Source organism: Zosterops lateralis (assembly GCF_965231275.1).
Source record: "Zosterops lateralis genome assembly, chromosome: 21".
NCBI classification, from domain to species: domain Eukaryota; kingdom Metazoa; phylum Chordata; class Aves; order Passeriformes; family Zosteropidae; genus Zosterops; species Zosterops lateralis.
Genome location: NC_139781.1, coordinates 5,205,230 through 5,221,495, shown reverse-complemented (window position 1 = coordinate 5,221,495; position 16,266 = coordinate 5,205,230). Strand labels below are relative to the sequence as shown.

Genomic DNA, 16,266 nt, shown 5'->3' with positions numbered 1-16,266 from the left:
GCATTAGGAGAGAAAGCAACAAACATCTTTGAACTGCTGAGGAATAGGAAGTTTAGCTCTGACAGTTTAATGGAAGATAAAAATGGTGATATGTCATTGTCTTGGTTCCAACAGGGACAGAGTTTATTTTCACCTTAGAATCATATAATCTTAAGTTGGAAAGGACTCATGAGACCATTGAGTTCAACCTTTTGCCCAGTACCATGAGCTCACAATTAAACCCTTTTCCCAGTGCCACATCCACAGTTTTTGCCCTCTTCCAGATATGTGATTCCAGCACCGCCCTGGGCAGCCTGTTCCAATGCTTGACCACCCTTTCAGAGAAGAGATTTTTCCCAATATTCAATCTAAACCTCCCCTGGAACAGCTTGAGGCCATTTCCTCTCATCCTGTCACTTGTCACCTGGGGGAAGAGACTGATTTCCACTTGGCTCCACCCTCCTGTTAGGCAGGTGTAGAGTGATAATGTCCCCGTTGAGCCTCCTTTTCTCCAGCTCCCTCAGCTCCTCCTCCTCAGACCTGAACTTGACGGAGTTCAGCTTGGAACAGAGACTTCTGAACGTGGTATCATCGCCCCTGAACACCCAAAGAACCTTTTCATAAGAGGAGTTTTCTTTGGAGCTGAAAACTGAACAACAGACTCATAGAATATTTCAGCTATAAACCTCTCATTGGTAACTGCAAAAAAAAAGAAGTTCCAGCTGCTGAGATGCTTTTGTCAAGGAATGGTGTTCACTTTCTTTGGAATGCTGTTCCTCAATTTCTGCCTTACAGTCCCCAAATGTGCCTCATCAGAAAACAGAGCAGCTGGGTGTGTGCAGGTGCAGAATGAGGTCTCACAGGGGAAAACATCTCTCAAAAGAGAGTATTTCTTTTCAATATTCAGGTCTAAGACTAAAATTGTCCAGATCTTTAAACAATCTAAAAGAAATTTAAGTAAAATAAACTTGGTCATATAAAACACTCTGTTAACCTACATTTGAATAACCCAACTTGACTACAGCTCCAAAACCTGGCAGTTCTGTTTCCTTAATGCTGGATCAAGCCATTGATGACTGCAAAACACACAGATTATCTGTGCCCAGGGAACAAAAGGGAAGCAGATAATCTCTGCCAGGAGGAATTTCTGTGCTGGTTTAAGGTTATCATTAGCAAGACTCAAAAATATATGTTGCTCCGGATATATATGCAAAAGACATTGGGAAATTTTCACAGGAAAGTGTGTAAATGTATAAATAATGCTACAAGTGAGGGCATCTTGATCCTCATATATTCTCATCACTGCTGGTCAAAACTGAAATCCCAACAATACTTCAGATGTGGATGTGACCTACTTCCCTGAACAGGAGTCAGCTTTGCTTTTTTTTTTTGTCAGAGGATGCATCTCCTGACATAATGAGGCAGGTCACTTATCTATCAAAATGACAACACAGACATTTAAGAGAACATACAACAAATTCTCATTATTTACTACAAATATATAAACTGAAATGAAATCAAATTGAATAACTTGACTACATGAAAATTATGAAACAGTTTGTATTTTATACACAGCGTTATGTACACTGGTTTTGGAAATGTGGGTTTCATCCATGCAAATTTAATACAAAACACTATTTACAAAAAAAAAGTAACAGTAAGAAAGTAACATGTATGTTGGAAGCTCCAGCAATAATGGAAATCCTGAAAAAAGGCTTAATACAGTATAGTACAAGTAGACAATCTTCAAAAGTATGAAAGATGCACTTTACAAGAACATGAAATGCAAAATCATGAAATGCACTATCAAAAATTTTGCAAGTATATACACAATTTAAGCATCTATTTTTTAATGATCACTCTCCTGTTGTGCCCTCAGAACTACTTTTGCCACATCCTGCACACATTTACATGTTGACCATTTGGTTACCTTGCATCTTTTGAGTTTTATAACCACAAGTTACAAAATAAAATAACTGAATACCAACTGAATGATAACTGTAAAGCAATCACATTTTCATTGTTCTAGACATTCCAAAATAGTAAAAAATATTTGCATTACTCCCAGTGTATTCCACCAACCCATCCTTTTTCCCTCCACCTGTGTGAGAATCAATCTCAGCCTTGTCTTGCTGCTGCCACAGCCAGGAATTCCCGTGGCTGCAGGAGTAATTCAGGTTTCATATCCCCTCAGCAAACACAGCTGCATCAACAGCTGCACTGAGGAGTCCTGCACAGCCTCAGAATATGGATTAATACTGAGCAGTTACTGCAAGTTCCTGTGCCAGGTATGGCACTACCAAACCATACACAAATAGAGTAATTTTGGAAGTATTGCACTGGGTCGCTCGTTTTAAAATGAAACAAAGCATAAAAAGTATCCTTGTGGTATTTCCAAATATTCTCTATTTTACAATCTGCCTTTATAAACTATGATGGAAAAAAAGTTATGCTTGCCTTATTTCACAGAACTTTGAATGAAGTGAGGAAACCCTCCTTAGTGCCAAGAATTTACTCTGAACGACTGAATTTATGCAGAAACTGAGTTACAAAACTTTGGAGGGAAATTCTGGTCTCACTGAAGCCTTACAATCATAGACTTATTTAAGCTGGAAAAAACTTTAAATGGATCAAGTTCAACTGTAAATTTAACACTGCCAAAATCAAGATTTTTCCAAAACAATTAGATTTTTCTGTCAGTCTAAGCCACTCTTCTCCTTTAGAATTCCCTAAGATACTAGAGCAGCCATGGAAAAAGTTTTTGGTTTTTGCTTGTTTTAAGATTAGGATGCTAAAATGTAAAAAAACACTCTGATTTTTTTTTTTTTTTTGAAAACGCAATTAGCTATATATAATCTGAAGCTAAAAATGATTGGTTAGATTTCATTTTATGGTAACTGGTGTTCCTTCCCTAGAAACTGACCAGGTAGCAGCAATTTTGCTGCCCTTTGCCTCTCATGCTGAAAAAATAATGATCAAACCCAATGAGGGAACAAACACTTCATATAACCACAATTTTAAAATCATGTTGCCAAAATTGTACTATGTGAAATACTTAAAGACAAATAAAGCAAAGGGCATTTTATTATGTAACAAACACAGGAGCCAGAACCGCTCCTGTGCAGTGGCAAGTTTAAATTAAAATGCAATATATTCTCTATTGAAGCAATGAAGATCAGCACAAGTTTCTTCACAGGGAAAGAGAAATTATCTTTGTATTTTACAAATCAAACCTATACTATAACGCTGCTCACTAAGAACAGACAGTTCACCTTTCCCTGTGTCTGTAAATGAATTACCCCTGACCCAGTGTGCTGCATATGGAACAGACCCAGCAATAGTGGTTGCATTCCCTCATGGAAAAGCTTCCTCTGCCTCACTACCTCACCCACTGCTGGTGAAAGTTAAATATTGGTGAATATCTATTACTGATTACTCTCCAGTTATCACTTGGTGGTTTTGCTCAGGCTGCAGCATCTCTGTAAGAGCAAGGAGGTGTCTGTGTCAGCAGCTGTCCTGCACAGACCTCACTGGCACAAAGGCAGGGGATCACCAGTGGCACACACCAGGTTCCCTGCCCAGCCCTCCCTGCACCATCAGCCATGGTTCCTGCAGCACTGGGACACGGCTGGCCACACCAAACAGGCTCTGGGAACACAAAGATGGTAAATTCCTTGTTCTAAGCTCTACTGAAAGCTCAGGATCCTCATCCCTCAGCTACAGAACACGTCCTTCTTTACCAAGACTGAAGGCATTTCCTGGTGAAGTGACTCAACATGAAATAACTCAGAGCACTCTCTTCTTGGACAACTCTACTTTGCCTTTCCATTGCTTAATGACATTTTCTTAATTCCGAATTTGTGTGTGTTGGGATGTGTTTATTTGCTTTTGCTTTTCAAGTAGAGATCCTCTAACAGAAACAGACATTAGCCTGACTTGGTGAGGGAAAAGTGATGTTTGATTTGCCAACACCAAACCACATCTATCTCCAGACATGCTTAAAAATTCCCACAAGTTGCTTTGATTTGAAATCAGTGGAATCAACTTTTCACATAAACATTTAAGGAATCAGCAAAAGGAAGAAGTGCCAGACCTTCGTCCTTCTCTTCAGTACCAAGAGGGCACATGAAAGTTCCATTTAGTGAAAATAGATGTCTTCATTTTCGTTTGGATTTGGCTACAGATTTATGTCAAAATCTGAGGAGACTGCCACTAAATGATATAGGATTTGAAATAAAATTCTTAGTGCAGTAAAAACCTAATGGTTGTCCTCACCTACAATTTTATTGAGGTAACACACCTTCCCACCTCACTTCAATATAAGTTTTCCTACCATCTAAATACTGTTTGGCTTACCAGAAAATTTTTATTAAATTAATCCACATAACATTTTAGACTTCATTTGACTTACCAGGGGTCATTTTTTTCAAGTCAAGAATCTGATACTAAAGTTTGCTAGCGTCAAACAAGTTTAAACCATGTTTGTCATGGTCTCCAGCTCAGGTGTTCCACAAATCAAAAAGGTGAGAATCTACTAAGTCAAGGATAAAACTTGCCTTGACTTCAGTAAAGGCTAGTATTACAAAAAAAAAAAAAAAAAAAAAAAAAAAAACAAAACAAAAAAAAACAAAAAAAAAAAAAAAAAAAAAAAAAAACAAACAAACAAACAAACAAACAAACAAAACCAAACAACTTATGATTCATGTCAGTTGTTTATTGTTTTAAATCTATTCCTCCCCTATTTTATGCTCATAGTTTTTGGTTATATTTGGATGCAGATGCAGGGGTCTGGATGGTTTCTGCACCCCCAGCAGAGCCCCAGTGAGCACACCAGATCAGCAGGGCTGGAGAAGATGTAAAGCATTTCTGAGATATTCTCTGGGAAGACACCACACTTCACAAGGATTATTTTACTGTCACTGCTTTAAGACCTCACCACATCTGGGACATTATTGCTCAAGAGAAAGATCAGTCATGTGTGACATACTGCATCCAGTGACATAAAACACAGAAAAATACACAAGGCCAGAAGCCCTGCCACTATGCTGATTCACTCTGGAATTTACAGTTCAGGCCACATTATTGCAAAGTTTATTAGGAAAATTTAATGCATCTTCCTAAAGCTTTTAATGTTGACTTTTCTTCATGCTGTAAGTGAAAATAGGACAAGTGCAACAGGAACTGAGCCTCTGTTTTTAACTACCCTATCAGCTGTATCAGGTACTGTGTAATGGCATCACATCCTAAACAAAATGGAAAAAGGCTTTTTCAAACACTGGGAATGTTTGGAGCAGGGATTCTGGAATCACAATAGCTCGCCAATGTCACTGGAACAATTTTTTAAAAACATTAAAGAGGAAGGAGAAAAGTGGCCCAGGGTAACCAACAACATCAATGCACTAGACCTGAGAATGAACAGAAATAAGTAAAATGCTGGGAATCAAAAGGAAAGGGAGAAAGGGGAAGACTATGGAAATTCCTGAACAGAGAAGACACAACTATTTTCATAGGCTACTTGAAAATGAAAACTGAAAATTCAAATCTTTTTAGCATCATTTTTGAAATTACTCTTAAAGAAATCACAATGGGTACCAGCCAATGTTAGCAAGGCTTTAGATTATTATTATTATTATTTGTAAAAGCAGTTAGAGATGAGAAAAAGATTCATCCAAGCACAGTGGATCTTTTCTCAGACTGCTCCTAGGGGTATACTTGAAGGCTTTAATCTTTGCCATGCTAAAAGGGAAGCCCTGGAAGAATGATGATTATCTTTCCCCATAAGCAAGAATGCAGCCACAGTAGTAATTTCCAAGGAATGGCAAAGCAAGACTGTTACAAGCAAGTCTGTGGGGAAGAACTGCAGAGTACTAAAAAAGAGAAAAAAAAGTTGTTTTAGTAGTTTTCAGTTTAAAATGAGTACATAAGTTTATATCCAGTTTTCAGCTTAGGAGTGTGAAAAACCCCTAAGAAGTCAGCACCTGCCATACTACATCAAGGGAATTCTTAATGTTTACACTGTGATGTAACTTAATAAAATTAGTTCAAGAAGGAAAAATGTTACCTTAAGATCAGAAAATGTTTTTAAATATGGCAGTGAAATAGCAGTGGAGATCAGTTTTCAGATAACTAAAAGTGACAATTTATAGTCAGCACCTCCATGGCTAACACTGAACTAGAACTTGGCTCTGGTAGTAAAACAGTGAAATAAAAGACAAGGACTTGCTCTCCTGGAGGGGCTGACAACATCAATGAAATGAAAAGGATTTATTCTCTTTGAGGGGCTGGGTTTTTTAAATGTAGCAGGCAAGCATTTTGCTTAGTGAATTATAACTTTTTCATTAGTTTTTGCATGACTTTTCAGATAGTGCCTTAAATGAAAATAAACTGAAATTGTTAAAATAATCATTAAGAAGAGATACAAGAACCAATTAGAGATAGATTTGTAATACAGGATTTCAAATGTCAAAGCAATCCAGTTTCCCTAAACACATATTTATCTAACCTAAGATTTATATCTAGGACTTTGCAAATTAATTTATACACCAGCCTCTCCATAAGCTGTGTTTTAAGACAACACTATATGAACAATAGTGGATTTTAACTATTACATGTACACTAATTTATTTCAATGGATTTAAAAATAAATGGCATTTTTAAGCTTATAATCAGAAAAAGGTTATTTTTCCTGTCACCTATTGCCTATAGGGACTATGGTAGAAGGAAGAGACAATACTCCTCCCTCATTATTTTATGAATGATCTCACAAGGGGTCTTGATCAATTGAAAATAACAGAATCAAATCTTGTCACACACTTGGCAAACCTATCCCTCAACTGAAAATAACTTAGCCTGAAATAGAACATCTGTGGCAGTCAAAACATTTTTTTAATTGAGCTACCTATTCATGAAGAACAAACCAATACAAACAGATCTACTACCAAAATTATGGAATTATTTGCAATTTGTTTTGAGAACAACTCAACTGTGAACGGTTTCAAAGTGTTCTCAAAACACCAAGAATTTGTGCAGAAGCAAACACATGAACTCAGAAGTTTCCAAAAACCACCACAGTGGAAATGTTTCGTTTCCCCATTTATCAATGGATTCAATGTCTCAGCACAGTGACATTTGTACAAACTGACCTGTGTGCTAATGCCACGCTCATGTAAATTACACAATAAACCCTGCAAACACTAAAAAGATAAACACTGATACTTCCCAGCTAAATTATGGATATACCTGTTGTAAAAATGTAACGTGAGATCAGGAGCAATTACACAAAATCCTGAACATCACAGCGTAAACCTGAGATTTTGGCAGTTTTATCAAAATGTCCTAAATTTCTCTGTATGAATCACTAGTCCTCATGTCTGATTCATCATGTGTATTTGTTTGTCCCAAACAAAGCAAAGTAGACAACTTTGTTTTTGTCCAACAATACATTAAAACCAAAAGTAATTAGGTATTATCAAATTAAATATCATAAATAAAAAGTATTTACAGTATTTTCTATTAGACAACAAATAACCAATTAAATTGTGCAACAAACTTAAAACACCCAACATCAAAAATGTGAAGTATTACTTAAATCTTCACATACTGATTTTACAAAAAAACTATTAAAATATTAAAAAATTTCCATTTTATCTATTTTAAACAAAGAAATCTCAAAAATGTTTAAGACTATTAAGAGTTATCAATTACACAGGCACTTCACAGGTAAACAATCTACAGTACAACTGAAAAAAAAATATTTGGCACCAACCTAGAAGACTGGAAAAACTCAATAAACTGTGTCCTTTTCTCACTGTGTCCTGTTCCGTGTAATCACCAGACACTCAGACTCAATACTGGCAATGTCAGAAGTGCGTAAGTTACAATCAGGAGTGCAAAAAACAAAGAAATATTAAGCTTTCAGAGAGTGAAAGGGGATTACAAGTGATCAGTTGCTCACATTTTTACCATCATAGCATCGCTACATTTTTGTCTTATCTTTAAATCAAATGATTGACTCAAAAAATTAAAGTGACAGAGGAGGGAGTGTGCTTTGTACTTTCCAAAATAATTCAAGCAACACTTTCAATGTAAAAAAAAAAAAAGAAATCCAGCATTTAACTCTAACACTGAGATGTTAAATGGCAGCTTTTAACTTAACTAGAAAGAGAACTAGATGCTGCCATGTTCTCTTTGTACATCCAATTGCAAAAGAAAAAAAAAATAAAAAAGAAAAAGGATGGTTATGTTCTTTTAACTGTGAACTGACTCCAAGGTTTTCACACACAACTCCAAGGTAAGGCTCTCCACAGCATCTGGACAGGGTTTAGTTTTTGATGGCTTGGGTGTTCCTGTGTAGGAGGCTGAAGTGCCTCAGAGCAATCCTTATCCACAGAGCAAGGGGAAGCTGCCTGCCTGCCAAGGAGTCGTGTCACATGGAGGAGAGCTGAGACACTTTCAACGCAGGCAACTCCAGCAGAGCTTGAACTGTGAGGCCAACCTTCACCAGACCCCTTTCCTCCAGAATGTGATGAGGCAAGCAAAGTCTCTCCTGCAAAAGAACACAGGGCACTGAACCAGTTCCATGCCTTGGTCCTCAAGGTGGGGAACAAACACATTCTCTGAAGCCACACACCCCAGGAAAAAAGTTGCAGAGAAAACACCTTTGGCCTTAAATATCACACGCTGTTCTCTACCACAACAAAATGGGCAGAAGTTATTCTAGTTATGATTTGTTTAAAGTGTTGAACTATGACAGTGTCAGAAGATACACAAAAGATTGCTAAATTCATAAAGCAAAGCACTTTCTTTTCATAAGCAGAGTAAGGAAAACAAAACTGATGGGTGCTGTTGGCTCAGTGTCGTCCTTTCCCCTTCCCCTTTTGCAGACTTATTACCAATCTTTCCCTTGGGGTAACTTAGAAGTCCTGAGAGACTCGATAATGAGCCATTCTCTAAGAAAGCCATCATTCAGTCTCAAAATGCAGCACAAGCTGGACAATCTTCCCAACTGCCAGCTGGTGTTACAAGTGATTCACGAGGTGAATCTCAGCACCTCCAGCTTCTGTACGGCCTGTGGCTCTATGTGAGACAGAAGCTATGGCAGAGCAGTAAACCAGCTTCTAAATCCATCAACTAATTTCCTTCTTGCACTAAAGAAGATCGAGGGAATTTTTTGTCTCATAATACGCAGGAAATGATTGAATTTTTAGGTTTCTTCCCCCCTCATGAAAGGAGGTAAGAGGATAAACTTGGGCAACAGAAGCACAAGTAACGGGCTGCAACTACAGCCATGCTACAAAAGACAGCCAATCATTCAGGCTACAGATTTCTGCAAGTGCTGGATATTTCCTAGGCAGACTGAATTCCTGCCAAAGCAAGTTACTAAACTCAAGACTTTCAAGTAAGAAAACATCACCCTCTCAAGGCCATTCCTTTGTTTAGATTACAATATATTTTGGATGTCAGTACTATTTTTGCTATTAAGAACTTCCTAGAAACCCTAAAGTGGCTTCCTCAAGTTCAGCCCATAAGCCTGGAATGGAATTTCTCTTCAGATCTTCAAGTTCTCTGGTCAATGGCAGAGCTCCCCTAACCCCCCAAACTCAGTATTTGCTGATGTTTTCTGTGGTTAATAATAAATCAAAGCAATTGCTGTACCTGTGGAACGCCCAGTTTTTTACAAGCATCAAGAAAGTTTTCAACATTTCTTCGGCACTTTGCCATGCTGAGTTTAGGCTGTGAAGACAGGATATTACATCTTCATCAGACACTCATGAAGGAGGGTGTATTTGTGATGTAAATTCACTTACAGTTACTAAAACACAAGACACACTCTATGAAGACTCAGTATGAGGCAAACAGCTCTTAAACTAAACTTCTGAGCCTCGTTTAATGCTTCTTCCAGAAAAACTGAAATGAGTAATGCAGCAAATTAATGCAGTAAACATGAGTCACGATGCTTTAGTACCAAAATCCTAAACTGTTTTTGTGTAAGATGCACCAAAAATGAGACAAATGATTTAAGGCTTACCACTGCTGGCGATGGGACGTGAATGCTGGCGACAGAGCGTGGCCTTATGTGGTTGGCTAAATGGCAAAGAACCACCCCGTCCATCAACGCTGCCCCAATGTCATCTGGCAAAATCACCTTCAACCTGGATTCAAGATTCTAGGAAAAAGGCTGTAAGTGAGTTACTCTCAACATTAGCTGTGTTTTTCATTTTATATCCAGGGAATTTTGAAGCGTGTAGATGTTTAAAAGGAATATTTTAATGCTGAAGTGAAGTAAACAGAATAAATTTACACTTCAGTCAGTGTAAACATCCTTTTCTCCTTGAAGACCCTGTATTCCTTTTGTTTGTATTGTTGGGTTTTTCTTGTGGTTTATGGTATTTTGAGGGGTTTTTTTAAATGACACAACATCATACATTGAAAAAGACATTATATACCATCAATAACCAGAACACAGAGCTCTCAAGTACATACAACAAACTCACTGCTCAGAACAGGAAGCACAGAACTTAAGGACAGAAGTGTTATGTTGAGTATGTCATCAGTGCTTAGAGGGCAGAATCTGTCAGTTGAAACCATACAGGATTTTATGAGGAAAAGAAAAAGGGAACACAGCTGTGGGAAAGGCTATTTGTACAGAAGAAAGTTCAGCTGGGGTGGCCAAGGGCCCAAAACAGAGAAGGCAAACAATGATTTTTCCCACCCCAGGGAAAAATCACTGCTCAGGAGGTGAACTGGACAAAAAAAACACCCTTCATAGAAGTCACACCACAAACCAGCACTGCCCTGGAAAGCAGAGCAGCTATGATTTAGTTAACTCTAACTGATGAATGCCTTGAAAACAGAACTGCACAAAAAACAATTTACAGGAAATATGAAGTGTAGATCTCATTCAGGATTCTGAAATTTGTAGCAACTTTCTACACTCAAAAAGCATTTGGCAGATTTACTGTCTCCCTAGGAAAATTTAAAACTTCAGGAGAAAAAAAATTCATTTCACTTTTTTTTTAGAAAGAAAACAACCCCAACTAATTCCCAGCTGGTATTTTGGTTGGACCCCAACAGACACCAGTGTAGCCTGTTAGATGAAATTCCTTAGGAAGAAATACCACTACAAGGGATGTCCTTGTACAACTGCAACAATTTGGAGGCCTTTAAAACGAAGGTTTAAATTGTGGTACAGAGCAAACTAAAGGCACTGCAGCCATACAGGGAGTGATGGTACCTACACTGCGAAGTTGTCTGATTTGTTCCCTTTCTTCCCTTAAATGTTCCATTTTCCTCCTCATGGTGAACCCAGGATCCACTGCACCATAGTCCTGGCGTGAGGCACGGCTGAAAGCTGTCAAACATCAGGGAGGTCAGTCAGCAGAATTCAGATGGAAAAGATTTATAACTGAGGATAAAACCAGCAAAAAAACTGCAGAACTTTTAAGAACAAATATATTTAAGCATCCTGCTAGAAAAGATGCTGCAAATGAAACACCTTTCAAATAAAATGCAGCGATCATTTTACTTAAGTGGAAATGGATAATTAGGAAATATGGAGACTGAACTGACTTCTTGCAACTCCATCTCTACTTCTTCAAGAATCTCAATCTAGCATTGACAGTATTTGCATTGTGCTTTACTTTTAATCAAGTAGAAAGCCTTTAAGCCATCAAACCCTTAAGAACAACTGTGTACTGTTTCCCTGTACTTTGACAGTGACTAAGTATGCACAAAATAAAGGATTTCAAAAAAAAAAAAAACCACTCAAAAAAACCAAACCCCTCCAAAAAAACCCAAAAGCCCTGTAATTTATGGAGTTTCCAATTATTTGTTTGCCAAAGCAGCTGTCTGTGCCTTTCCCAGTACTGTGCAGTGATAATAAACTGAATGAGCTGCTGTCCTGTGACATCTGCTATGCTCATTGCCTCTTGCAGCCTGGGAAATAAACACACTGTTAGAGAATAGCAGCTTACCTGACCTTTGTTTGAGACCAAATGGACCATGAGTGTTACTATCTGTCCTTTCATAGTCCTGTTAAAAGAGATAAAGTCAGTTTTCTTTCACTCATTAAAAGAAATAACTTTTGTTCCCATCAAGATACTGTTTCAATCATTCTTGCCTAAGGAGAGTCCTTCTACTTAACTGTAGAAGACTTTTGAAGAGGACAATATAAAATAAATTGAATGAACATAATCTTACTGCATACAGATAAAACTGCCATGATGAGAAAGAAAAGCAGCAGCAGATTATATAAAATCTATTGCAAAATATTTCAAACGACTGCAAATCATTCTGTGAACAGAGTTTAAGCCAGCTGTAAGCAGATGCAAATATTCTCCCAATGTTTAGCATCAAAGCATTTCTTTGGAAGTATCTACTTCCAACTATGAAGACAAGTTTTTCTCATTTCACCATCTCAAAAGAGAAATACACTCAGTATCTTGGTATGTACATGAAATACCCTTGTTTCATTCCAGTGCATTCCAGGAGATGTTTTAATTCTGCTCTCTCAGGCTCCTTACTGACATAAGGTGCAAATGCTAACAATATTTGCGTTATTTTGAGCTCTCACAGTGAGACTCTAAGCACAGCCACCCCTCAATGAAGCTGCACCAAAGGTGACACCTGGGACTGAGAAGGATCAAACTCACAGAGAAGTGTCAGCACCTTTGGGTTCCTGCTGATGTATAAAGTACTAAACCATAAACTTCAAATCCTCTCAGTGACTGTGTGCCCTGAAAAACACTCTTCCTTAGGAAGGCCTATCAAATCTGGCACATCTGATTTTTGTTTCGTTAGTATTTTCATCAGGAAAGATCATGGAGACAGAGCAATGCCCCTTTCCTCAAACCAGACAAGAACTCTAGGGGAGGTCAGAGTTGCCTGGTAAAAGGTAAAACAAGTTGTAATATCTGCCCCCAGTTTCTATCTCTTTTGCAATTTTTATTATGATGAAATACTTCTAATTGCAATTTCAAAGGAAACAAACAGCTTTGTATCTGCATGAAAACCTGGTGACAGCAATGAACACAAAGAAATGTTTGTTGAATGAAAAACAAACCCACAAACTTGTACCTCAGACGACACAGGAGACTGTGGGGACACATTAGTATTATCACTGTCTTGCTAAAAAGAAATCAAAGAGATGAAATTATAAAAATGAAAATGATGATTGAACAAGAAACATGAAATTATGAAATACACAAGACATGTAACATTTGTCAAGTATGCTACAAACTGGCAGCAACTAAATTTTAAAATATGTAAGGCAAGGAACCACTGTTTGCTCTTTACGTCAAATATCAGTTTTACATCACCTCTGCTTGACAGGTGAATTAATTTTGCTATTTCCAAAGCAAGCAAATGTCCTACTGCTCCCCAGCAGGTAATCATGATCATTTTTTTTCAAATGAAGGAGTATAATAGTTATTTCTGCTATGGCTTTGGAATGCAAAGTTAATTTCTTCAAAAAAGACAAGAGAATAAATTTTGTAACATTTCACACAATTACTACATCTCACCTCATCATTTTCATTTCCACTTGAACTCTTTCTGGAAGACTTATACTGCAAAACACACACAATTATTACTTTAAAATGAAAGCATGGTTTTCATTTGAACTAAAAGGCTTGCTTTCACTCAGATGGTTCTTATTACTGGTGAGGCTCCTGAGGAAAAAAGCCATGTTACAGAAACAAAAGAGCAAAAAAAAAAAAAAAAAACCAGGAAAGAACATGACATTTCTAGGTGAGACAAGATCTTCATCAGTTGAAGAGATAAGTGCATTTTAAAACTAAACACTTTTATAATGTGAGCTCTGCGTGTGACAGCTGAGCCAAGTGGAAAGATCTTAACAACTGCTTACACAAAGCATCAGTTCTTAGAAAAAATGATGCAACCTGTGAAAGCTACTTTTGTAATGTTTTATGTGACTAAGATTGCTTAGACTTCAGGGAACTGACCTGACATTGTAAAAAATGAAATTAAAAAAAAGATTAAGGTTGACTTTAAATTTTAAAAGTCTGATCACATCCTTTTATGTATTTAAGACAATGCTGTTCCCACAGGTCTGTCTGATTTGTTGTGTGTTGCCTTCATCACTGTCCCACTTCCCTGATCATGCTAAAAGTAGAGGAAATTAAGCAGGAATTGAAGAAAAAAATTATAAAAGTGGTATTTAAAAAATAAATTTATTTCATTGTCAACAGATCAAGTGTACTAAAAAGTAGGAAAAGCCCATTGCAGATCAAATTAAAAATATCACCACTACAAAGTCTAAGTTTGTGGGGTGTTTGTGGCCAGGCTACTCCTCTCCATGATGTGACACAAATCCAGGCTAAGGAAGACACAACTACTGTCACAGGTTCCTCACAACAGCACTGGTTTGTATTTTTATTTCCAGTTTGCCATGGCAGAGGGGCTCTGTTTTCAGTGGCTTCTTGCCTTGGGTTTGCAAATGCAGCTATGAAACAGTGTATTCTGTTATGTATTCTGTTACTGTTCTGTTTGATTCCCTTAGGACACCCATCTAGAGCTGTATGAAATGTGATTTAGGGCATCTGCTTCCATCACAGAGCTCACAACTGGTCAGTGATGAAGAATCACTTCTGTATTGGTAGCTCAGCTCTTTAACCGGGCAAACAACTGAATTCTGCTTTACTTAGAAGTCTCTCTCTTTTTCTCCTCTGATGCTGCAGTAAAAAGTTAATTTCAGGATGAAAACCCCGAGAAGAGGATACAACTCCATAATCTCTTCAGGAAAAAAAAAAAAGGCTTCTGTAATCACAACAATGTATCTGGGCTGTATGGCATGCTCTGTTCTCCCAAGAATTTAATTTCTTTGAAGTTCCCTGGCATGTCACAAAGATGTTTGATGGCAAAGACCCAAGAAACTAATTTCATAAGTGACAAATTTAATTCAACCTAGCACTGCTCAGAACTCTTCTGTTTCTCTACAGAGCCCAAAAGAAATGTTACCCAGTGCTGCCAGAACTTCTGCTCAGCTCTGCAGAAAGCAGACACTGGCACCTGCTGACTGAGGGTGCACACTACAGCAGCAAGAGAATAGGGAAAATTTTCCTTCTATAATACAAACTAATGCCATGAGACCCAAAAGGCACAAATCATTCCTAGAACCATGCTGGAAAAAAAAAAAAAAAAAGACAATGTATATTTTCCTTGCACTAAAAATAAGTACATAAATAGCTAAATAAAAATCCCTCCAAATAGATGGTGGAGGACCAATGACAAGATTAGTTTTTGGCTTTGCCAGAACTTTCTTTTATTTCAAAATCTTTGATCAATTTTTTTCCTCTTGATTTTCCTGCACTCTCAAACTATCCTAAATACCTACATATATATATATATTAATCAAAAGAATCAAATAAAAAATTATGCTACATGCAAATTTAAAAGCATCACAACCTTTGAGGATTTACCTTTACTTAGTTTTAAAGCTTCTTCTACTCTTATTAAAAAAAAAAAAAAAAAGTGTCACCCACCCTCACTTCCCCCATTACCTTGAAATACTCTTTTCTAATTTGTTTACTTCTCCTTCTTTCTTCATTCTGCCAAATTACTGGCTGAGTTTCTGGCCAATGCTGCTCATCCACTAAATCCTTCTGGTTTTCCAGAGGCTGTAATGGTCAGAAATATTTTTATGTAAAATGCAAACATACTTCTTGTGTTAGCACAAATTATTATGAACTACAAATGTTAATTGTTTCCCTGCCTCAATCTAGCTTTGTGACCTGAAAGTTTAACAGTCTTAATGTAGATTCTGGTAGAAACCACTTACTTCTTTTCAAATTCTAAAATGTATTTCACAGAAGAATCTATGAAATTGTTCTTCAGAAAATAACACTTTTCAGCACTGACACTAATTTTGCAGGTAGGTTAAGAGACCACCAAAGGCTGCCAGAAATACACCAGTTTCAAGTGTAGTGAGTCACTAGCACATCTAATTTCTCTCTGTGAATACTCATCACACAGAGAAAGGATGGCTACAACCAGACAGTTTGAGGATTTGTTGGCTGTTCCTGTCTAAAAGAATAAGCTGGAAGAGAAATCTCTCTTTCAAAATACTGTATTATGCAATACATACTGAGAAGACAGCTAAACTAGATTGATTCTTAAATAATAATAAATATATATGACTGTCTACTTTACAAAAACTGGAAGTAGGCAATCTGAATGGACTGTTTCCTAGGTACCACAACATTTCTAACTGTTTCCTCTTACAGGAATATGAGGGCATTTAAAGCAATTGTAGAGAACTAACAGATTAAG

General features: G+C 37.3%; 1 protein-coding gene across 5 annotated transcripts in view; it reads right to left on the bottom strand.

Moving 5' to 3' along the window:
• Positions 1 to 1,525: 1,525 nt before the first annotated feature.
• Positions 1,526 to 16,266, bottom strand: part of LOC310917820 (leucine-rich repeat and calponin homology domain-containing protein 2-like) — a 39,227-nt gene continuing 24,486 nt past the window's right edge. For 3 of the 5 annotated variants that reach the window (XM_083876384.1, XM_083876386.1, XM_083876387.1), the window contains 8 exons: positions 15,498 to 15,614; positions 13,500 to 13,544; positions 13,054 to 13,104; positions 11,952 to 12,009; positions 11,217 to 11,329; positions 10,007 to 10,144; positions 9,634 to 9,711; positions 1,526 to 8,524 (listed from right to left, as the gene is read on the bottom strand). In XM_083876384.1, coding sequence (XP_083732510.1) covers positions 8,405 to 8,524; positions 9,634 to 9,711; positions 10,007 to 10,144; positions 11,217 to 11,329; positions 11,952 to 12,009; positions 13,054 to 13,104; positions 13,500 to 13,544; positions 15,498 to 15,614 — 720 coding nt within the window. In that variant the 3' untranslated portion in view covers positions 1,526 to 8,404. Of the gene's footprint in view, positions 8,525 to 9,633; positions 9,712 to 10,006; positions 10,157 to 11,216; positions 11,330 to 11,951; positions 12,010 to 13,053; positions 13,105 to 13,499; positions 13,545 to 15,497; positions 15,615 to 16,266 lie in introns of those variants that run through there. The other 2 variants (XM_083876385.1, XM_083876388.1) reach the window with 2 other exon arrangements.